Here is a 24,060-nt window from a genome sequence, read left to right on the forward strand (position 1 = left end):
TGAACATGCTTACAATTTCTTTGTAGCTGTCATTTTGATGTTTAATATGAAGGGCTTCTTATGACACGATTGTTTTATTAAAAATCTTAATCATCTGCTTCTTACACTTCACACACCTCTTCCACGAATACTTGACAAATAAAAAAAAAACGAATCATCTATCAAAAGGTAGTGGTATAGCTTTTGTTGAAACTAGTAACTTTGTATTAGTACCTAATGTACTGTTGCTCTTTCATGACATGTCGCTTATTCCGCCCGGACTCTGTGTAAGTCGCTTTGGATAAAAGCGTCTGCTAAATGACTGGATGTAAATGTTCTTAGATATGACAAATCCACAAGGTTCTATATAATTTATACACCAAAGATGTGCCTAGAATTTCAAAGAGGAATCTGAAATGGGAACGATAACCTTAAGAGATAGATGTGGTACAACTACATTTTGTTTGACTGAAGCTCCCCCAGATCAGTTTGGCATTTGAAAATGATTGATTTATTATATATGGGAGAAAGATTGTACATCATTTTGTATGGACAGTATTTCATATTTCTGTAATATTAACTTTTAACGTTTATTGTTGTGGAAAATCAATGGGATTTGTTCAATATATATTTTTTTTTTCAAATGTTAAAATAAATTGTAAAAACTCATGACTACTGTTTTCTTGCTGTCTTCACCCATTGTGCAATAATTTCAGATTCCATGTTGCGAGCAGCGATCACAGATTCAGGATCTGCAGGATTGGATCCCCTGTAGAAAACAAATGAACAAAAATAAATAGTAATGACCATATGACCTTTTTTAACTAACTTTTTTTAATAAATAAAGTTTGCACCTTAAATCTAGATGATGAGCTCCCTCTGGTATGTTGATCGCAATCAACGATGAACTAAGTGACTTTCTGATCTACAAAACAAAAATAATTCACAGTAGAACATTGCAAATCTTATATATTTTGTGCCTTGGCAGTAGTTTCTAATTTACTGTGTAAAACTACGATCATAATGCATAATCCTCTTGTCTTTTCAAACCTATGGGACTTTCTTCTGCAGAAGATATTTAGAAAAATGTTTGTAACCGCACATTTACTTCTATTGTATCCAATGCAAGTGAATGGGGGGCTTCAAAATAACTAACTTTTTTGTGTTCTGCAGAAGAACGAAAGTCATACCGGTTTGAAATGACAAGAGGGTGTGTAAATTGACAGAATGAACTACTCATATAAGGCATCTTACCCCTCCATTAGCCCAAGGATCAAGGTCACCGTTAGAAAATATGATATTGCTTGCAGTCGAGAGATCTAGAATAGAAAACCAAAATATGCATAATACATTTAGCTCTTTTTTCCACTGCATACAGTGGGGGAAATAATTATTTGATCCCCTACTGATGTCAGTTTGCCTGCTTACAAAGAAATGAAGGGTCTATAACTTTTATGGTAGGTTTATTTTAACTGACAGAGACAAAATATCAGGTAAAAAAATGTATATAAAGGTTATAAATTGATTTGCATTTCAGTAAGTGTAATAAGTATTTGATCCCTGAGCAAATCATAACTTTGCACTTACTGGAGAAACCCTTGTTGGCAAGCACAGAGGTCCGACATTTCTGATAGTTGGTCATGATACTTTTGAGTCCACTCCTCTGTGAATCTTTAAGGTTTCTTGGCTGTCGCTCAGCAAATTAGAGTTTTACCCTCCTTCACAGATGTACTATAGGACTAGGGTCTAGAGACTGGCTAGGACATTTAATGTGCTTCTCCTTAAGCCCCTCTCTGGTTGTCTTGGCAATATGTCTTTGTCATGTTAAAGGCACATCCACGACCCATCTTCAGTGATCTAGTTAAGGGGAGGATGTTCTCGCCCAATATTTTTCGGTACATGTGCCCGTCCCTCGGCCACTTAATGCGGTGAAGTCGTCTTGTACCCGAGCAGAGAAAAAGCCCTAAAGCATAATGATTCCATTACTGTGTTTCTCTGTAGGGATGGTGTTCTTGGGGTCATAATCAGCATTTCTCTCCCTCCAAAAACAGGAGTCCATTTTCTTCCCATTTGACCAAGCACTTACTCCAAAGCCTTTTCTGAATCATTTGATGTTCATTGTCAAATTTCAGACGAGTCAGACAGGCGTTCTTGGACCGGAGGACCTTGCGGGTGCTTCAGGATTTCAATCTATTGTGGCATAGCGTGTTACCAATGGTTTGCTTGCTAACTGTGGTCCCAACTGTCTTGAAATCATTAACACGTTTCTTCCGTGTAGTTCTGGGCTGATCTTTAACCTTTCTCATGATCATCTTTACCCCGTTGGGAAAACCTTGCAGTGAGCTCCAGACCAAGGGCAATCGATAGTTATTTTGTATTTCTTCTATTTCCAAATAATAAAAAATAATAAGTCTCCTTGTAAAAAGATTCTGTCTCTAGCCTCGTCAATGTCTGTGCAGGTCTACAATCTTGTCCCTGACATCCTTTGAACCGTATTTGGTCTTGGACCATGGTGGTGGAGAGGTTGAAATGAAAGATACAGATTCTGTTGGCAGGCATATTTTAAATACATAACAAGCTGATTTAGGAGTACTTTCTTAAAGTGACAGGACTAATCTGTGCTCCATATAGGCACATAACCAATCTGTGGAGCCAGAACTCTTGCTGGTTGGGAGGGGATCAAATACTTGTTTCACTGACTGAAATGCAAATCAATATATAACCTTTATATACAATTGTTCCCAGATTTTTTGGTTTATATTTGGTTTCTATTAATTATAATAAACCTACCATAAAAATGATAGACCCTTAATTTCTTTTTTGTAAGCAGGTAAACTTACAAAATCGACAGGGGATCAAATTATTATTTCCCCCACTGTATACTCAATATTAGAACTGATTATAATGTAAAATCATTTGATTGAAAAAACATATAAAGCAGTTTCTCATCTTACCGTCCCCCCAGTACTGGGTCTTCAGCCAGCCTGGACGTGACACAACCCCCCATCTCTTAGAGCAGTACTGTTCTCTCTGCTGCTCAGTGAACTTTATAGGGGGGAACATGTCTGTCACGTTGTTACTCTCATAGCACATCTCAATCTCAGTGCAGGCCTATAAGAAAGATTCAGTTAACACATAGAAAGCACGATTCAGCATGTACTTTACCTTTATAACACAGGGTTAAGTGATGATCTAGATACCTGGTAATCCCATGCGTAGCTGTTGAAACCGAGGCCACAGCCGGTAGGATCTGCACACTTCACATAAAGAGTGTAGAGGTCAAAGCATGTGAGTTTTCCGGTGGAATTATACAGAATGCCTAGGGGAAAGTGCAACATGAATGCAACAGAATGCACTTTGTATATGTGACAAACGTGAACATTTATAGAAAACAATCGACTGAATTTACCAACAGTATCTCTGAGTGCTGACATAAGATCTGTGCCATTCAGCATGGTCTCACACGCCACCTTTGGAAGCAAAAACACTAAGGTTTACCGTAATGAAAGACAACCTAAAAGATAAAATGGTGTTCTTTACTTCTGACTTCAAGAGCTGCATCGTAAAATCTAAGCTACTTTAAATAGGACCAGATGGGGCGAGACCGTTTCATTTACTTTAAGAAGGAGGGATCATTTCTGTAACACCATTAGGTTCACATTACGTCTGGTTCCATTAAAGCATTTTAGTAAATAAGTGATGTCATTAGATACGTGACGGCCTGTTGTTTTTGTGCCATCTTTTACCGGATAGATTATTGCTTTAAAGCCAAGCCAGTGATGTGTTAAATACCTTCACAGGATAAGCTGGCATGCTGCTCATGAATTGAGTTTTGTAAGGATAGTCCATCATAGCCATCATGGTGAAGGCGTTACGTAAGAGTTCGTTCAGCTGCTTAATGTCCTTTGAGGTAGAGGGACTTTTACACAGGGAGAAAGCAGACTGGATACGTCTATAATCTGTGAAGATCAATGCCCATAACAACATTTTATCAATATTAGTTTGAGGAAACAAAAAACCAACTTGCACCAAAAGTGGTACTGATACCTTTCTCTTGTGCTAAAGTGTTTAGCTTCTGGAAAGCTCCTTTGACTGCATCTCTACAGGCAGGGCTGACCTTCTCAAAGTCCTGAACAAACACATAGAACACATTGATACAAAATTGTATCAAAGAAGTTACGAATCCGTTTTAAAGCTGCTTTGAGGCAAAGTTGTTTGAATGCACAAAAGGATCTGATTCAGATAAACCTACAGCGGTTACATCCTGGAAGAACTGTTTAGATTCTCCTAGTCCTGCTGTTGACAGGATAGGAGCGCTTGCGGCTAACGCCCCGGCCACAATATTTGGGTACCTGATCCTCATGTAAACACTCAACATTCCTCCATAGCTGAAAGACAGATCCATTTAAGAATATATTATTATAATGATTAATCTTAATTCCATGTAGAAAGTTAATGTGTCATAAGGAATAGTTAAAGAATAGTTGTAAGAATAGTAAATAAAACCTTAACTCGTGATTTACTCACCCCATCATGACTCGACTCAGATGTACAGTATGATTGTTTTAATCTTTATATGCATGTATGGGTCCCAAACTTTAGAAGCTCCAAAAACACATAGCCTACCTTTAAATATGGGGACACATCTACATTTAGTATTAGAATTTAGTGCTCTGTTTTTATTTCAGTTTCACTATATAAGCTTTAGAAGACATATTAACATACTGGGATCACTTGGATTACTTCAATGATGCTGTTTATGATGGCTGTATGTGCTTTCTGGAGCTTCAACATTCTGGGACATGGTTATAAAGATAGATATTCTTATTTTTTTATTCATTTCTAAGTGTGTTCAACCGATGAAAGTTAGTCAAATGCATCTGGATGGCACGATTTTGATTGAACTATTGCTCTAAATCAAGGTCTCTCTGAAGGTTTTACCTCATTCCAAACTGATTTAGGGTTGTTCACGAATGTTATAATAAAATATATATATATATATAAAATAAATGTAACATACTATTTTAAATAGCTACATAAATAAAACTGACTTGATTTGACAGTGACTACAGAAATAAAAAGCAAGAACATACATCTGGTAAATGTTTAAAACAATTATGCACCGATTAAGCTAAAATGCAAAGAATACAGAAACATGTCCCACCTTCCACCAAAAACAATGACGGGGCATGACTGAGCTCCCAGTTCCTCTTTCAGCTGTGTGATCATGACTGCATAGTCAGCCAAAGCCTGTTCCACTGTCAACAGCCCCACTTGAGGAATATTGAACGAGTCCTTCCCGAATGGAAGAGATTTTCCATAGTACCTCTACAATTAAAGCAAGGCACCATTAAAGTGAGACTCCACATAAAAATGTGGAGTATTTTAAATGTGAAAATTCTGCTTCATGATTTTCACATAAAAATGTGAAAATTCTGCTTCATGATTTACTCACCATCTAGTTGTGTCTTTGTTCGGTTGAACACAAAGCGAGATTTTTTGGAATAAGGTTAGAAACCAACAGTTCTGAAGCACCATTGACTGCCATAGTTTTTAGTATTTTTTTCTGTTGAACACAAAAGAAAACATTTGTATCTACCATTTAAATTTTTCCTACTATGGCAGTCAATGGTGCTTCAGAACTGTTGGTTGCTAACATTATTCCAAAATATCTCTCTTTGTGTTCATCCGAACAAAGAAATGTATACATGTTTAGAACAACTAGAGGGTGAGCAACTCATGACCGAATTTTCATTTTTGGTGGAGTGGACTTTGCCTTTCCATCTTCCAATGTCATATGATTCAACTTACGTGTTCAGCAAATATCACCAGAGCTCTCTGCACTTCTGCCAGCTCTGTAATGAACCCAGAATTCAGAGCAAAGTCCCGTATGTCTCCTTCATTGCCAGTGTAGAAGAAAATAGGGCCGTGGCTTTTTTTCCAGTACTGATCTAGAAGACACCGTGCATTTAGTAATCATACTAAAAGGTGAATAGAAAAGTATAAAGGTATGTGTGTCAGTTCATCACCCGTGATAAGATAGCGCTGATCAAACGTGCCATTCCCCAAGCTGTTGAAATTAAAGTGATCTAAATTTTGTTTGAAATACTTTTCTTTAAAATCAGCTGTGAGGTCTCTGTGAGATGAGCTGACCTCATTATTTTGCCTTTCCCTCTGAAAAGGAAACAACATTAGCATGAGAAGAGAATAACAGTTAAATAAACATTAATAACAGCATTTGTGAATTACACTATAAAAGCAACTACAAGACAACATTCATAACACAGTCACTATATCACAGGTCTAAACAAAATTCCGTACCACGGATAAACGAGTCTCCGTTTTTCGACAAAGGAACAACAAAATGAGTCCAAGACAAAAGCACTTCACAGCCATTCTCACGCAGACCCCCAAAGTCAAGACACAAATACAGCACTGCTTGACATGTTGTTCACAAGTCTGTCATGTGACCACAGTGCGTGTCATGTGACTTTCTTCTACGTCCTCTTTCCCTCGAGTCTGTTGACGTGCGTGATGCTCTAACTGTCTGTTCGCTGACTGTCCCAAAAACAACGGATGGGTCGAAAGTTCATTTAATGGCCATAATAAACTGCAAGACTTTTGTGCCGGTCAGCTGTATTGATCAGTTAGTGTATTTCTATCTGAAACTTTCAAAAATTCTGCAGGTGTATGATGTCTAGTTTTAAAAAATCCGTTCAGATTTGGAAAGTCTTGTAGTTTATTTCAACCACAGAAGTGTTCGACTTCGTGTGACGCCGTAAGAACCGACAGGGGGATGACGTCACATTACCGCGAGAGAGTCGACTGCTCTATGCGCTTTCGAGTCACTCTCGCGGTAGTGTGATGTCATCCGCTTGTCGGTTCTCGCGGCGCTGCATGAAGTCGAACGAGCGTTTTCTTTTCCCATTTGGAAAGTTGGGCCAAACAATGAATGCAGCTGTTTTTCAATCGTTAACCAAACAATTTCACATTTGTTTCAGGTTATTCTCTTTGTAAATAAGAGACAGTAATGTTAATACGCGGCAAACGCTGTGGACTCATTGATATTGTATGGCGTTTAGAGACGCGTACACGGATCGTGTCATTTAGATATTTATGGGTAAGTCTACATAAAATGTAAAAACGTAATAATAGAGCTGAATACGTTTGTAAACAGTGATCTTTATTTATAAATCTTACAGAAGTGTTGGGTGAGCCCTCGTAGATAATCTAGCGCCATCTGCTGTTTATGCGGGTGACATTGTAATAGTCTTGTAATAATAATCTTAGTCTCATATATAATAATACCACATTATTCCTCAATGAAAAATATAGATTGCACGTCAAAACACATTCATAGATTCTTATTTAGATGTAGAAAAGGCGTGGGTTGTTTTCTTAAGAAGCTGTAGAAAATGTGTATTTTTATTTAAATAAAATATGAAAACTGTGATGTTACCACATATTTGGGGTAATGATACTTACCTTTAGACCCACTTCACACAAACACAGCATATAGTGAAGTGGAATTCTTGACTAGTCTATTACTCATCCAAGATAAATGTCAGATGAAATCCAATACACAGGGCATGTGCTTCCTGGTGGAGTCTTGCCTACATATACATTACAGTGTCTGGGATTATGGTGCTAAAGACTAAATCTTGTCTTTTTTAGTTCCTTGGTTTACTCAAAAGCTTTTTGTTTAATTCAGCCACTGTGTACGTGACTCACCTACTGCACATCTCTCTACTGGAAATGCAAGACTTCCTTATGGCATGATATGTGGGTGTGAACCACAGCTGTGTCACAATACAAAATCACTTCCCGGTCATTCCGGCTCAGGTATACATACACTTGCCCAGGTGCTGAAGTCATTCTCTTGAACGGTTGGTTCCAGAAAGAAAATCAAGGTTCCTAATCTCTGTTACTGTGGTAAGTATCAGTTATTGTACTAGTATGGGTTGTTTCAGTTATGGTGTAACTACCTTATAAAAACCTGTGTAGCTAGTTTCACCTGTTGTTTTTGCAGGCACCTTTCAAATTAATTTAGTCATGTTACCATTTCAATCCAAGTAACTGTTACGTAAAGTTTTCTCAGTATACTTTCATTGATTTTTTTATATAAATGTAACTTGGTCTAATTTGCAGATCTTTTTGTTGTTCAACAGAGTCATGTTGTACATAGAGTTGATCAGGCTGTGGGAAGAAGCCGTGCAGTTAATAGACAGTCGGGACTGGCAGGGTGCTCTCACTAAACTCAATCAGATCACTGAGCACAACTGGCGAACTCTGTTTACGGTTGCATCGGCACACATTGCCATCGGCCAGGTGGACATGGCTATTAAGGTAAAACCACAATTTTGACAGCTAACTGTATTAGAGAAATAGAGATACAGTATAGCATAACTAAAGTGTGTCATTTATGACTATTTTGTCCTTATGTTGTTAAACATATAGTTTTTGTACAGAGCTTTGATTTGCTTAAAATGGTCCAAGAATAAATGTTCTAATTAAAAGTCAACTGAAAATGTGAGTTGTGACTGTCTGGGTGGACATTTTAATGTTGTCAAATTGACAATGCTGTTTTAATGCTGTTGTTAAATTTGGCCTTTCAGGCTCTGGATCAGGTCATCGCAAAGGATCAGTGTCTTGCTGTAGGATTTTTTCAGAGGGCTGCTGTTCATATAATGGCAAACAGGTGAGTTCAAACTGTTCACCAGCGAGTTCTAACTGTATACATAACTGTTTAACATAACATCTAACTATACCACATCATGATTTAATACAAATATCTGAAATATTGACTGCTATGTCATTTTTCTCATTTAATTTTTAATGTTTGTCACTCTCTCTCTCTCTCTCTCTCTCTCTCTCTCTCTCTCTCTCTCTCTCTCTCTCTCTATCTATCTATCTAACTCTGTCTAACACCAGACTTGAGGAGGCACTGTCTGATTGTAAATGGGCTCAGAAATACATGAGAGAAAACCCGGTTATTGACTACAAACAGCTGGGTCTACGGTATAAAATGTACAGCTGGCAGGTTAGACCCTAAGCATATTTCTATTTCTATGTACAGTAGTATAGTTCCTGGAGGTATTTCACAACAGTACTTGGTAACATTTTAATATAGAAAAGGAAATTGTTGACATTTTCTTTTTAGCCTTGTGTCAACTCTGCCAATAAACCTAACCACTGGTAGAGTTCACCTGCACAGATAACTATCACAAGGTCTCTGTGAGGGCTGAGTGAGGAGTTATGCAATGTCAAATGCCAGGCTGAAAGAAGATCACACATCCAGCATTCCTCACTTGTCAGGTTAAACTCAGTTTAGCTTGAACAGGTGAAACTATATTTCGGTTTCTTAAAGGTATTTAATCAAATTAGCAATGAAAAAGCTATTTTCAAAGAGGTAATGGATAACCACCCCAAAATTTGGACCACCTGTTTTCTCATTGGATGCATGTTTTTAAATAAAAGCACACATGATAAATCTAATCCTCACTGAGACACAGCTTAGGTGATCAAGGAAATTCCTAAAAGGGTCAGTTTACTTTAGGATCATATGAAGAGTTTGGTTCATAAATGAGTTCAATAAAACTTAAAATTAAAAAATCATGTTTTTTATTATGTTATCATCTTTTTCTTGAGTTAGTTAGGTGTGTTTTGTTAGTTTTCATAGCTTAAATCAAAACAATCCAACTGCAGTTTGATTGATATAAATCAGAATGCACAATAACAAAACACGATTTTTTTTAGTTAACTCATTTTGGAACCAAACTTCATATTTTCTTTTATTGTCCTATTGATTTGGTATATTACCCAATGACTGTAAACCGTATACTTATGTGTCTGTTGACTGGTACTGTAGGTCCTATATAATGCAGCAGCAGCTCACTCTAGACTGCAGCAATGGGATAAAGCCAGTGAGATCTTACAGGCAGCCTCACAGGAGAGGGGAGTAGGACGGAGCAACCTAGTGGTCACAGCTCTAGAGAAAGTTTCTGTAAGACCCCTATGTGATATCTATTTTAAAAACAGACAACCATTGCAAACACTGTAGTCAGTTAATGATTCTGTGCATGTGTATTCCAGAAAAGAGAGGTTTTGATACCTCTGCTGGTTCCAGAGGGTGAAGTGTTTCGTCCCAGGAAGCAGGAGGTAGAGCAGCTTAAACCAAGGAACTTCTTGGGTGAAGCTAAGGTGATTTCTCTTGCTGTACTGACTATGGGAAGATTTAGTGTAAAACAGTCACTACACAACATTTGAAGGCAAAAGGGGAGGTGAGAGAACCAAAACTGGTTCTCAAATCTGCCAAAGTAAATATTAGAGACAAATAAAAGATATGTAGGTGGTACGACTCAGATGCTGCGCAAGTGGTTTTAAACAATACCCCCTTTAAGGCACAATAAGACTAGACTTTTTTATTATACTAAATTAGATAAATTACAGACATTTTACTAATACTCTTTTCTAAACTCTTTTCCACCAGGTCATCACTTCTTTGATTCCAAATGATGACTTCAGAGGGTTTGATCCTCTCAGACCACAGGTGTGTGTCCATCCGCGACAGATACAACCTCAAAATTATTTTCCGCATTATTTCGTTTATTTGTTCAAGTAGGCTTTAATAGTGTCTGCAAAGATTACAAAGAATAAAAATTGAAAAGAGAACTAAGATAGAAACAAAAAGTATGATCTGCTTGTGTGTGTGAGCATGAGAAAGAGAAAGCGAGAGAGAGAGAAGACACTGATTGTGGTTTTCTTTAGACTCCTGGATACTATGAGCCAAAGGTAGAAGGCCAGTAAGTATTCAAATTTCTAAATTGTCTCATTAATTTGTGTTATTTTATTCTATAGTTATAATAATATTTTTTTCTTCACAGGGACTCACGTTACATGATGACGACAAGTGCATATGAGGCTAAAGGGGCAGGAGAGCTAACAGTCCCTGCTGGGGCACAAGTGTTTGTCTACAGTGTTGATGACAGGGATGGTCTGGCGATAGTCATATTTGATGGAAAGGTGGGCTTTCTACTTAAAAAATGATATATTCAATATATAATCGTTTAATTTAATAGTACATTTAAAACAAATTATGTTACCTTTTTATTAGAGAGGTCTGGTTCCCAAGTTCCTGCTTCAGCCAAGAGCCAAGAAGAACAAGGATAAAAACAAGCGGATTGTAAGTGTATCATGTTTTTCCCCTGCTTATAACTTTATTGTTTGCAATTTGCTGAGGCTTATCCAGCTTTACTTCTGAATATGAGGCTATATCCAGCCCTTCTAAATTGTAAAATGTTAAGGTTTTTTAATGCGATTGTTAAGTGCTTACACACTCTGCAAACCAGAGATTTGGCAAAGAATGAGTAGTTGATCATCACAATGTGCCACAATTAATATAAAAAATGGACATAAATATGATTTAAAGAGTTCTGATATCTCATAACCTGTTCTGCAAAATATATAGATATATCATATTCCTTTAAAAATGTGGCATGCTGAAGGATGAGTTTCTGAACTTGTGTTCAATATCTGAATATCAAAGTGTGGGCAATAACACACTGTATGTTTTTTATTTGAAAGGAACTCGCCAATGGCATCCCACACCCTCCTGCATTAAACCCCCCAAATCGACCCCAAGGTCTAGCCCAACCTCGACCAGGTACAGAAAATAGTTTGCAGATAAAACAGAAATTAACATTATTAATTTAAGTAATTTTTCTGATGTTTTATATTAGCAAGTTATAAGGCAATGCAGTGATAGCATTGAATTTACAGTAAATTGCAGGTAGAGCAGATGCTCCCATATGTTTTGGCGACTCAAGTCATCAAGGGTCACTATCAAACTTATCTCCCTATTATCTATCCTCCAGCTGTCAAAAGGAATACAGGCAAAAAAATAAAAAGTCTTTGTGTAATGAACAGTAAGTGTCATCATCTCTCCTGTAGAGTTGCGCCCCTCCAGTGCCAGTGCTGCCCACACAACTCCTCCAATGATGAGCAACAGCTCCACCCACATCCCTGCCCAGCAGGTGAGTAATGAACCAAAACAGAAAAATGAGGAAAGAATGCTGACCTTTTAGCACCACAAAAACTCCAATTGTTTCCTACGCCCACACATTTAGTTTTTGCCAGAAATGGACTTTCCAATGTTTCACTAATAAATCAAACACAACGCATTTTCTGACCTCACAGCTTATGTTTGCGTGCCCAGCACTGCATCATATATTTCTGCAAACCCATTTATTTCCCCGCCCAATTTGACAAGCCTGAAAGCTAATATTTCTGAAAGTATCATGTAGACGGAAATAGGCAGCAGAGCGTGAGTAATGCAGTGGCCGTCATGGTTGATCTTTTGTGTGAGATTAAAATGAGTTTTTGTGACTCATCAAGTGGAGTAGAGTATTGTAGCAACGCTCCTTTGATTTGACCTTATTCAGTCAGAAATGCACCCAGGGGAGGTAGAGAAAACTCATAAAATTTGGAAGAGGACTATTTGAGACCACTGTAGAGGCAGAGACCTGATTCGCTTATATGCGAATATGCAAGTACACTGTGCACACGAAAGAACTTTGTAATTGGAACAAAGGAAACTTTGAAATTGGAAGAACTTTCTTCTTTTGTTGTTCTAATATTATAAGTCAAGTGACATGAAGTTACATTTGTGAAATCAGAGAAGAGTTTTTCTCCAGCGTACTGTATGCATGTCAGTTGTTTTAGCTATTACCTGTGATGTGACCAACATTTCAGGCAGAAACTTCAGCCCAGGAGCATGAATCAGTCATGGTGAAGGTACACTACAAATACACAATGGCACTGAGAGTCCCTTTAGAAACATCTTTCCGAGATCTGCAGGAGAAAGTCGCTCAGAAATTAGGACAGCCTGCGACGAACATTCGCCTTAGGTAAAATTGCAAACCTGCTGACCTGCTTTGCCGACCTGCTTTCAGTAGCCATAAATTCACGTTATTGAAGTATAAGAGCAGTTGGCTCTGTTCACATTTTCCTAATACATATTACTACTCACAGACAAAAAAAGCACGGTACCGCAGTACTGACCCCACTGGATGGAGATAATGGACTCAACAGCCTTGAAGACGTGACTGAATCGGGACGTGCCACAATTTGGTGTCAGGTACCCTTAATGATTTCCAATTTTGATAAACTATTATTAATGTCTGTTTTAAAGACATTTGTAGACATGGCCGTTAAGTTTGTTCTGTTGAGCCCCCAAAAGAAAAATGCTCATCGTTTCAAACCTAAGATTTCTGTGAACCACAAGAGGGAACATTTTGAAGAATGTTAAAAGATTTAACATTTTAAGAGAACTTATAGAGAACATTTTTTTATGTACTGTCCCTTTTAAGTAAGGAAAAAGTTCATTGTTTATTATTTACTGTCTTTTCAATAATTTCAAGTCTGAGGACCCTCTGGCCAACAGAACCATTCTCTATCAGATGGTGGCACTGTATGACTACACTGCACAAGGCCCTGAAGACCTGGAATTCAGTGAAGGGGATACAATTGACATTCTCAGTGAAGGTATGTGGAGAGTCGGGAGAAAATCATATCTTGTTTTATTAGAGAATTACATTTTGCCTATACACATATGTACCTGTATCATAATTTCCTTTCTGCATTTTGCAGTGAATGAGGAATGGTTAGAAGGGCACACTGCTGGAGATATCGGCATCTTCCCCCGAAATTTTGCTCATCGGTAAACAGCATTAGTGTTGGTGAGACATCAACAGACTAACAAAGCCCATAAACATCAGAGGCCATATATGCATGGAGAGAACATTTACATGTTGTCATTTAGAAGGAGCTTTTATCCAAAGCAACTTGCAAATGTATTAAACAATAGAAGCAACTGGAACAACATAAGAACAACACAAAGTGGCAGTAAAAATTGGTCTCCTAAAGCCCACCACATTATACAAAGCTAAGAATTTTTTTAGTATCGCAAAATACTCAGAGACTTCTTCTCTTTTTTTCCAAAAGAATATCTGTTTCTTTCAAAACATGACAGTATTTATCAGAAGTATTTTTTCTTTGCTAGTATGCTTCAAGGTACTATAATTCCTGGGTTTTGAAAGATTAACTCATGACGAATAATTATGATGTCCGTATATGAGCAAGGAAGCTGATGCAAACCCTTTTTCATAGGTTCAAATATCAATCAAATTATATGTTTGCTCTTTTCTTTTTAAAAAAACATTGCATTGTAAGTGCTTTTTACTAGAAAGCTTTTTTTCTTTTTTTTGCATCATTACCACCCACCTCCTCTTGACCTCCAGCTGACACATATCCATAATACACAAACCCAACACCAGCACAGCTGAAGAAAGATGATTCAACTTACATTACAGCCATACAATACATATACACCACTAGAAGCTTTTATTTCAGACTTGGTCAGATGTTATAAAATGGCTTTTAAATCAGCACTCTCCTGTACAGAGAGATGAATAAGGCCAGGTGAGATATCAGTATACGCAGTGTTTAATGATGTGGTGTGCTTTGGTAGATTGGGCACAGGATATTGGACTGCAGTATACGATCGCTTTGCTCTTTTATATGGCTGTAATTATGGGGTTGGCAGAGCCCGATGTGACGCACTTTTCCCCCATTTCCCATTAAAGATGAAGCCATTAATCACAGTTGTACTTCATCCCAACACTTACTGATCAGTTCTTGCCTCCTGTCAGTGCTTTTGTTTGTTTAAGAGTGAGATCAGTTTGTTATGAGCTGTTGTATAAATGCCGGGGAATTGTATAGCTTTACATGTTTCATATTGAAAACAACCTTCTGTCAGTTTTTTTAGTGGAGATAAGTATAATGTACTTGGATTTTGTGGTTATAACCAAAAGAAGCAAAGTAATAGCCTTTACCAGTAATGTAAATAGTAACATAATTTGCTCACTGCACATAACACATGTGTAACTTTAACAGAAATCTGTGATGTCAGATGTCACTGACATGTCATGGAAGCTGATTAGACACTAGCTTAAGAGCCTGCGTGAAGTTGGCCCCCCTCCCCACACAAAACATTTGCAAAATAGCCTCAATCGTTTGTGCTCCGTTTGTGCCGTAAATACAATCGTTTGTGCTGCTTCAGTTTTTCAGATAATAGAAGTATAATTTTAGGTCATTCGGAGGTCACTCATCCCCCTGACATGCTCCAAAACCACCGAAAATAGTTCCGCTTGTTTGTGCTCCATTTGTGCTGGTTTGTGCCGCGAAAAGTTTCGTTTGTGCTGCTACGGTTTTTTAAATATTAGACATTGAATTATAGGCGATGACGTCACCAGCCCCCCGACATGCTCCAAACTCACCCAAAATAGCCTCAATCGTTTGTGCTGCTTTAATTGTTTCAATATTAGACATTAAATTATTGTAGGCGATGACGTCATCAGCCCATCGAAACGCTACGAAATCATCCAAAATAGCATCAATCGTTTGTGCCGTAAAACACTGTGCTTCTTTTTTGTGCGTTTTTTATATTGTAAAAAATAGAATTGGTCACTCCGAGGTCACTCAGTGGAACTGCCGACTTTCTATCAAGACTAATATATTTGTTCAATAAATAATTGTCTTCTCTTCATGGGTTCTCTTGTCTTTTTCTTTATTTACACGGAGTAGCCTATCATCTGCTAAGCTTCACTGCCACCACTGCGCATGACACAATGTTAAACAAGATCCTGTGGGAAATAGTGTTAGTAGAGGAAAAATCCATTATTAAGTTACTATGTCAAATTTCTGGCAAATGTAAGTACAACATTTTCACACTGACAGTTACAATATTATCAGACCTCCCTAAAAAAGAAAGGAAGGACATTCAAGAAAGCTTTTTGTCAATATTTATTCAACCAAAAACTCCTTGCTAATATCAGTATCCATAATGAAATGCTAATTACAGCTGCCTGTCTCTAAAATTGTGACCCCAGGCTCAAGTCTCATAGCCTGTGAGATCATGAGCAACAAAGTTTGATTTCAACAATTAATTTTCACTATGATTTTAATTTGTGATATGGCATTACTTAGTAAATTTTTAAGATATGAAGGTATTTTCACACACTGTTCTTTACATTTTGTAGGATGATTTCAATAATATAAACTTAGGTAAATGCGCCAAGTGCACTATCTTAACCCAGCGAGTTTAGGTCTAAATAAGCTCAATAACCATGGAAACATGACATTAACTTATAAAATAGTGTCTATAGCTGATTAAAATAAATATCTTTGAAGAAACGGGTACTCACTATCATTCAAAGACGAACACTACACACACATTCATTTGTTATTGCTCACGTTTACCTCACCTCGCGCCTCTCTAATGATTGACATTCGCGTCTTTATATTGCGTGTACTTTCACATACATTTAAAAACATAAAAACAGACTCGCCGTGAACGGTTCAACTATGTAACGTTAGCCTACAAAACAAAATATGCGCCGCCTGCACCAAAGCTGCCAGAGCCCTTTTCCTTGAGTCCTGCGCCCTCAGCGGGTTGTGATTGGTTGAATGATAAGCTTGAATCTGATTGGCTAAAGAGTACGACAACCCAAGTGGTAGGGTTGCGTTGCCAGGAGAGTCTCAAAAAACACACACACACACACACACACACGTCCAAGGCGATTCACACGTGTGAGGCGATTAGGACATTCGCAGAACAATACAAACGTGTACATTTTAACCTTTCGAAAGTTTTGTGCGCAGTTGTATGTTTGCGAAACGTACTTTGTGAGAAAATAGTTTTGTTTTAGGCACGTGAATTGCTTTTCGAAAATGTAAATACATACTATGTGCACGTAAATTAGGTTTTATGCATGCAAAACTGTTTACGCATGTGTGTATCTTTTTTTTTTATGCGTGAATAATTAATGAGACTAAAATCGCTCCATATTATTCTTCAAGCTTCTAACTGTGTGTTCACACCGAGCGCGAATGAGGCGTCAAGCGCGAGTGATTTACATGTTAAGTCAATGCAAAGACGCGATAGACGCGCTTGCGGTGCGAATAGCGCGATTGAGGCGGCGCGAATGGCGCGAATAGCACGAATGAGGCGGCGCGAATAGCGCGAATGACGCGAATAGCGCGAATGACGTGAATGGCGCGAATGACGCGAATGACGCGAACTGCGCTAGTTGAAAAATCTGAACATTCTCCGACCTCCTCACTCACTTTCTTCCAAGCAAGATCCTGCTCTAGTGGTGACGTAGCGAGCAGAGGCAGAAATACAAAATGGAGGACAAGCTCTTCAGTGTGTGGACACCCGGAGCTATATGATACGTGTTCATATTTTTATAAAAATAGGAATAAAAAGGATCTTGCTTGGAAGAAAGTGAGTGAGGAGGTCGGAGAATCTGGTAAATTGTAAAAACATTTTCGTGAAGCGAATTTCACGCGCGAATGGCGCGAATGACGCGAATGACGCAAATGAAGCGAATGACGTGAATGAAGCGAATTTCACGCGCGAATGAAGCGAGTAAACACAAAATGTTCAAGCGTCCAACTACTCGCGAATAGCGCGTTTTTGACGCCTCATTCGCGCTCTATATTATGGGACTTTAATCTGCATATTGACGATCTCTCTTGTTCGATTGCAGCTGATCTGTTGACTATTATGGATTCTTTTAATTTTGTACAGCATGTTTCTGGCCCCACGCATAAAAAAGGCCACACGTTAGATCTGGTTTTCTCTTATGGCCTAAACATTGATAATCTGAGTGTTGACGATTTTCAAATAAGTGACCATTGCTGTATTTCTTTTAATTTGTCACTTATCACAATGCCTACTGTTTGTAACGTTGTAACAGAAAAAACGCATCATTAGTGAGAGAACACCTAGTGATTTCTCTGCCTCTTTCGACTCTCGCTCCTTTGTTGAATGTGATGATGTTGATTCATTTGTGGAATGTTTCAACAACCACTGTCTGTCAGTTTTGGATATGGTAGCGCCTGTTAAAAGGTTTTCTGGGTCACAGAAAAAGGCCCTCCCTTGGATAAATAATAACATCTGTAGTTTCAGGAGAAAATGTCGGATGACAGAGCGCCTGTGGAAAGCCACTAAATTAGAGGTACATAGACTCCATTTAAAAGACATGATGCTAGATCTGAATGAATTGATGAAGCAGGCTCGCTCATCTTATTTTTCTAACCTTGTGTCCGGAAATAAGAAAAATCCTAAAGTCTTGTTTGACACCATTGAGAAGCTTACTGCACCTTCAGCTCCTCCTGTGCCGGTGTACACACAAGAGGACTGTAACAACTTTTTGTCGTTCTTTGTGAACAAAGTACATGACATTAGGGCCAGTGTTAATTCTCCACTCATTAGTGTTTGTTCTACTGAGTTTTCACCTGTGTCATCTTGGTCGTCCTTCACTCCTGTCAGCCTACAGGATGTAAAGACTATAACAGGAAATACGAAACCGTCTTCGAGCCCCGCCGACATTGTCCCAACAACTCTATTGCTGAAAACGTTTGATATTGTCGGCCCCTGTGTGGAAAAAATAATTAATCTGTCACTTAGATCTGGCTCAGTTCCCAGCTACTTCAAACATGCTGTGGTAAACCCGATCCTTAAAAAGCCCAATCTTGACCCTTCAGAACCTAAAAACTACAGGCCCATATCAAAACTTCCATTTATCTCCAAAATCTTGGAAAAAATCGTGGCATGCCAGCTGACCTCCTTTATGGAGCAGCATGACTTGTTTGATACTTTTCAGTCTGGTTTCCGAAAATTACACTCCACTGAAACAGCCCTTATTAAAGTCTGTAGTGATGTGATGATGGCAGTAGACTCTGGCCGCTACACTCTGCTTGTACTGATTTGTCTTCTGCTTTTGACACTGTGGATCACAGTATACTGATCAATCGGCTTCATAATGAGATGGGACTATGGGGATCTGTTCTTCAGTGGTTCTCTTCCTATATAAATGACAGAACCTTTAACGTTGCTGTAAACAATGTACAGTCTGATGTAACCAATTTGTCATGCGGAGTGGCACAAGGGTCTGTTTTGGGTCCTATCTTGTTTTTACTGTACATTTTGCCACTTGGTCAAATTATTGGTTGTTTCAAGGATGTATCGTATCATTTCTATGCAGACGATGTCCAGTTGTATTGTTCCTTTAATGATACTGAGTTTCATCGTTTGTCTCTGTTCCTAGAGTGTGTGTCCTCCATCAAAGACTGGCTTGCCAATAACTATCTGCAGATAAATCCAAACAAGACTGAAACGCTGATCTTTGCTCCAGACCATAAGATCACGTTGATCAAACAGCACCTTGGCTCCCTGGGCCCCTCTGTCAAACCCAGCCTCAGAAACCTGGGGGTTATGTTTGACCAGGCCATGTCTTTGGAGACACACTCAAAACAGCTCGTCCGAAATTTACTTTATTATCTTAGGAACATCTCTAAAATTCGCAAATTGTTGTCAAAGAATGACCTGGAAATTATAATTCACGCCTTCATATTAACAAGACTTGACTATTGTAACTCCCTGTTTACCTGTCTGAATATGTCGGCTTTGAACAAACTGCAAATTGTTCAAAATTCTGCTGCTAGACTTTTAACAGGTGCCCCTCAAAGGTCTCATACCACTCCAGTCTTGTCGGCTCTCCATTGGCTCCCTGTAAAATTCAGGATCGACTTTAAGATTTTAGTGCTGACTTTTAGGGCCTTAAATGGTAAGGCGCCACAGTATATCCGAGACCTTTTGAAGCCGTACTTCCCTAGCCGGACTCTTCGGTCCTTTGACCAGTATTTGCTTGCAGTCCCTAAGACTCGTTATAAGACCCGAGGGGACCGGTCTTTCCAGTCTGTTGCTCCCAGACTGTGGAACGCCCTGCCCCTGTCCATGCGCCTGGCTGACTCTGTTGTCTCTTTTAAAAAGGATCTGAAAACTTGCTTATTCAGGAAAGCTTTTGGTTGATGTGTTCTCACTAGTGCCCCTTTCTTTTGATATATATATATATATATGCATTTTATACTGTTTGTTCTACCTATTCTGTTGTACAGCACTTTGTGATTCTGTCTGTGAAAAGCGCTTTATAAATAAATTTTACTTACTTACTATGTGAACAGCAACTATGAGCAAGGTAAAGACTTGTATCTTTGTGAGGAGGCGGGGCTGACACTTTTGCTATGTATGACACAGTCTTGTGATTGGTTGGTTGGCCAAGAAGGGAGAGCTTTTTTTATTGATCAAAGATTATAATGTACAAAGAAGTACAAATGCAGATCTATCACATAGATGCAATGAAAGTGAATAGAGACGTAGATAAAGTAAACAGGTAAATAAAGTAAAGGAATAAAATAAAAACAAAAACTGCAAGTAAACTACAATTGTAAAATAAGATACAAATAAAAACAGGACTAAAGCTAATAAATCCTTAGCTTTTTTTAAACAAGACATAGCAAGATAACTTGATAATCCCAAAATAATCCTTGCTTTGGCATTCTTCGATAAAGAAAGCGTTGTAAGGTACTGATTAAATTGAAAGAGCGCTTTTAAGTATAGGGTCATTAGTTTGAAATTGTATGTATTTTTTCCATTTTACCGTACTCACGCACACACATGCGCCATATATATATATATATATATATATAATTAATTAATTATATATATATCATTAATTATATATATATATATATATGTGTGTAGCTCAGTGGTTAGAGCATGGCACTAGCAACGCCAAGGTCATGGGTGCGATCCAAGGGGATTGCACGAATTAGAAACAAATGTATAGCATAATGCAATGTAAGATGTAAATAATATATATATATATATATTTTAATACATATATGTCATGGACAGCGACACAACAAGTTTCTGTGATTGTTTGTGCGATCACTATAGAAGGTGGTGAAAGAACCAAATCATCTCTGCTGCATGGCTGCATTTCTCCAGTTGCTTATTATGTTATTGTTGTGATTACTTCTATTTCTGCCGCTATGACATTTCTGCGATGTCTCAGAGATGCTAGTGTGTCTCTAATAGGATCGGTCACAAACATGAACATGAATCTTATGTGCTGTGTCTTATTAACTCACTGTCATTCAAATTCAGTGTACTTGTATTTTATATTGCTTTAACAACTTGCATTGCATCAAAGCAGCTAAAAAATAAAACCAAAACCAAGATAAACAAAAGTTGAACACAAAAAATATAAAAAATCATACTTAAAAGTAATACGGAAGCTGTCATGCATTGCAACACATTTCTTCTCACTTTTCGTGTTTTGTCCATTTTCTCTGCTGCTAAAGAAACTCTTAAGTCTCTTAAAAGTCCTCCTTGCAACTCCTACATTTTGGACCTTAAGAGCTCTTGGAAGGATTAAGATGCTTTATGAATTACAATTAGTCATTTAGCAAACGCTTTTATCCAAAGCGACTTACAAAGAGTTCCTGGAGCAATAAGCGGTCATACATGTAGCAATAATACAATAGGTGCAAATGCAAAGTTACTAGTTTCAACAAAAGCTAGACCACCTACTTTTTTTCTTTACTGGGATCTTTCCTGTCATTTAAAGGGGAAACGCCCTTTCTACGATTTTTTTTTATTTTGTCACTAGGAGCAACTCTTTGCACCAAGACTTTTCATGAACACGGGCCCAGGTCTCTTGCAAAAACACTGTTGTGGGTCTCTACTTCAAACTAAACGTCTTGATGCTAAGCGTAGATATAATTGTTATACAAGGCATTAATGAGGTTAACCTCCGGCAGTAGGAGATCACCAGAGATAATATTAAAGAGGTGTGTGACCTCGCAAAAACAATGTCAGACACTGTAATATGCTCCCCTCTTATTGGGATGATTTAATACAGTACCGGTAAATAGTAGATTATTGGCACAGCAGAATAATATAGGTTTAATTGATAATTGGAAGTGTTTGGAGATCCAGTTGAGTCACCTATAACCAGGGTGTTTATGTCAGTCAATCCAACTGGTGATATATAATTATGCACCATTCAATTTCTCCGAAGTCAGCAGACGTTTGGATGTGTATGAGTATGTGTGTGAATAGAAGAGTATGCGTGACTGGAGTCTCATATTTACAATGCTTAAAAATCTGAGTTTAAAGATCAATGAGCATCTCTATTGTCTAAATTAGAGGCATTAATTGTTCATTAATTTCTGCCAGCATGGCCTAATGCCAGGAGCAGTAATTGCTAATTAACGATGAATTTGACTCATTTGTCCCGGTGTCAGCATCTTAAAGGGCTGTAAATCAGTGAGTTGGAGAACCACAAGGACAAAGAGAGGTTAACTACGAGAGTCTGTAATTGGCATATTTAGCTCAGTTTTCATCACTAATTTGCCTTTCTGAATTACTTGTTACTTTCTTAATATGTTTAGTTTTATAGATAATATATTTTTTTTCTTATACACTTCATATTGCAGTACATTTACTGTTGTTTTGTTTGAATTTAGTTTGCATTAAGGGTATGTTTAATCCATCAACACTTTGTTTTCATTTCAATTTTACTTCGCAGCATACAGTAACTGACTTCCCACAAGTAACTGCTTTCACAAATTAAATGCATGAATAATGTATACATTTTTATATTTTGGAGCCAAGCCCCGAAGGAGATATGGCCACTACTTCTTCTTTTGGTATAATTCTTTTTTCCCCAATGGGAGTCTATGGCAGCCCTATGAACCCTACGTAGGAAAATGATGAAACTTGGCACACTCGTAGTGGTGGACTTTGTGACCATGTATGGGGTCTCTAGCAATAATTTTATAGCGCCACCAGTAGTTCAAGAATTCCCTTTTCAAACGGCTGTAACTTGATTGAACCCATTGATCTACAGAAATTCTAATCGGCACAATTCGTACATTAACTCTGCCCGTAACAGTCGCGGCCATCTTGGACGTTTTTTTCGTCCTAGATATTGTGATCCATTGTCAGGAAAATTGGCTCAGATGATCTTAGGACTGAGCCGCACAGATGTTACCCAACAGACATGCAATTTTCGCTATTGTTCAAAAGTTACGACATCGCTAACTTTTTAAAGATGATCTTAAACTGGATCTGAGGCCGTATCTCAGCCATTGTAGACTCCTCGACACCTTGGACTGGGGTCCGTGCCAAATTTGGGAACAGCGCCACCTATGGGTCGCAAGTTTTGAAAAAAGCTTTTTTCGCTCGTAACTTTAGATTTGTTTGTTATAAAATTGTGATCTCTGTGTCTTCGGGTTCCTCGGGTCATGCCGGATTCTGTCACGATTGGACGATCGGCCTGTCCACCATTTCGAATTTTGTCATAAGTCGTAATATCTTTTAAATTGTATGATATATCTACACCAAATTTGGTCTGAGCCATTTAATTACAGCCCTGGAAGTACACACACTGTTTCAAGACATCACTACCTAGCACTCATGAGATATGACGCTTTTTATATGATTGCTTATAACTCTTGAACACTTTGTCTGAAATTCGTTTTCTGGTGTTATTTCTCCTGGTCAGTGCCGATTCCATTGATGCCTCGTTTTTCATTTTCTAACATTCGGTTCATAACTTAATGTAAAGCATATGAAAATGTTTTTTTTCGCTGCTCATTAGACAAAAGTGGTCTATTTGGTTCCAAGCTCTGCTCGTGTGATCTTTGGACTGAGCCACACGGAGATGTCTGAACTGTTTTTTTTTATATCTTTAGCAGTCGAGAAATACCTCTTCAAAGTTGACTTTGCTATGCCAGTGGAGCATATTGTACTGAGTCAAACTACTTTAAGTATAAGCAATGCCATAAAAACCTCTTTTGGTTCCCCAAAGAACATTTACCTCAAATGTTGTAACTTAACTGAACCATTTCTTTCTTTTCTATAATCTCTCCTTTTCTACTACACATTATGGAACCATACAGCCTGACATGAAACATTTAAAAAAAAAATATTTTTAAGAGTGTATAAAGATGCTATGAGTTTATTAATAGCGCTCAGTGAGACATGATTGGTGTATTGTAGGTACACTAGTAGAGGTCTGTTGACAGGCCTTTCTAATTCTTCTCTATAAGCTTAAAGGATGACACGTGTACTTTTACTGAGCTTCCACAACAACAGATATCCACAGC

General features: G+C 38.0%; 2 protein-coding genes across 4 annotated transcripts; one reads left to right on the forward strand and one right to left on the reverse strand.

The window, feature by feature from the left end:
* Window positions 1-22: 22 nt before the first annotated feature.
* dpp7 (dipeptidyl-peptidase 7) lies at window positions 23-6,544 on the reverse strand. 3 transcript variants are annotated; one of them, XM_079447483.1, is made up of 13 exons: window positions 6,301-6,544; window positions 6,009-6,153; window positions 5,791-5,930; window positions 5,144-5,307; window positions 4,232-4,367; window positions 4,027-4,108; window positions 3,772-3,938; window positions 3,389-3,449; window positions 3,180-3,298; window positions 2,934-3,090; window positions 1,234-1,298; window positions 834-904; window positions 23-748 (listed from the first exon to the last, which is right to left on the reverse strand). In XM_079447483.1, the coding sequence occupies exons 1-13, from the start codon at window positions 6,373-6,375 to the stop codon at window positions 652-654; spliced, it is 1,479 nt and encodes a 492-aa protein (XP_079303609.1). In that variant the 5' UTR covers window positions 6,376-6,544; the 3' UTR covers window positions 23-651. The 3 variants fall into 3 exon arrangements, with proteins under 3 accessions (XP_079303609.1, XP_079303610.1, XP_079303611.1); XM_079447484.1 differs by having other exon boundaries at window positions 6,089-6,153; window positions 6,301-6,467; XM_079447485.1 differs by having other exon boundaries at window positions 5,791-5,925; window positions 6,301-6,460.
* A 1,265-nt stretch (window positions 6,545-7,809) lies between these two features.
* noxa1 (NADPH oxidase activator 1) lies at window positions 7,810-15,582 on the forward strand. Its single transcript, XM_079450967.1, has 16 exons — window positions 7,810-7,911; window positions 8,148-8,325; window positions 8,595-8,677; window positions 8,911-9,019; window positions 9,848-9,982; window positions 10,072-10,179; window positions 10,469-10,528; window positions 10,747-10,781; window positions 10,863-11,001; window positions 11,093-11,161; window positions 11,563-11,641; window positions 11,929-12,011; window positions 12,730-12,884; window positions 13,009-13,114; window positions 13,398-13,521; window positions 13,627-15,582. Exons 2-16 carry the CDS (start codon window positions 8,152-8,154, stop codon window positions 13,698-13,700), a joined length of 1,533 nt encoding a protein of 510 aa, XP_079307093.1. The 5' UTR covers window positions 7,810-7,911; window positions 8,148-8,151; the 3' UTR covers window positions 13,701-15,582.
* Window positions 15,583-24,060: the final 8,478 nt, after the last annotated feature.

This window comes from Barbatula barbatula, assembly GCF_947034865.1.
Source record: "Barbatula barbatula genome assembly, chromosome: 2".
NCBI classification, from domain to species: domain Eukaryota; kingdom Metazoa; phylum Chordata; class Actinopteri; order Cypriniformes; family Nemacheilidae; genus Barbatula; species Barbatula barbatula.

Coding starts and splice junctions, on each gene's coding strand:
- dpp7 (XM_079447483.1), bottom strand. CDS start 6,375: ATGGCTGTGAAGTGCTTTTGTCTTGGACTCATTTTGTTGTTCCTTTGT. Junction 6,154..6,300: donor CGGAGACTCGTTTATCCGTG/GTACGGAATTTT, acceptor TTTCCTTTTCAG/AGGGAAAGGCAAAATAATGA. Junction 3,450..3,771: donor TGCCAGCTTATCCTGTGAAG/GTATTTAACACA, acceptor TTGCTTCCAAAG/GTGGCGTGTGAGACCATGCT.
- noxa1 (XM_079450967.1), top strand. CDS start 8,152: ATGTTGTACATAGAGTTGATCAGGCTGTGGGAAGAAGCCGTGCAGTTA. Junction 10,180..10,468: donor ACTTCTTGGGTGAAGCTAAG/GTGATTTCTCTT, acceptor CTTTTCCACCAG/GTCATCACTTCTTTGATTCC. Junction 11,642..11,928: donor TCTAGCCCAACCTCGACCAG/GTACAGAAAATA, acceptor TCTCTCCTGTAG/AGTTGCGCCCCTCCAGTGCC.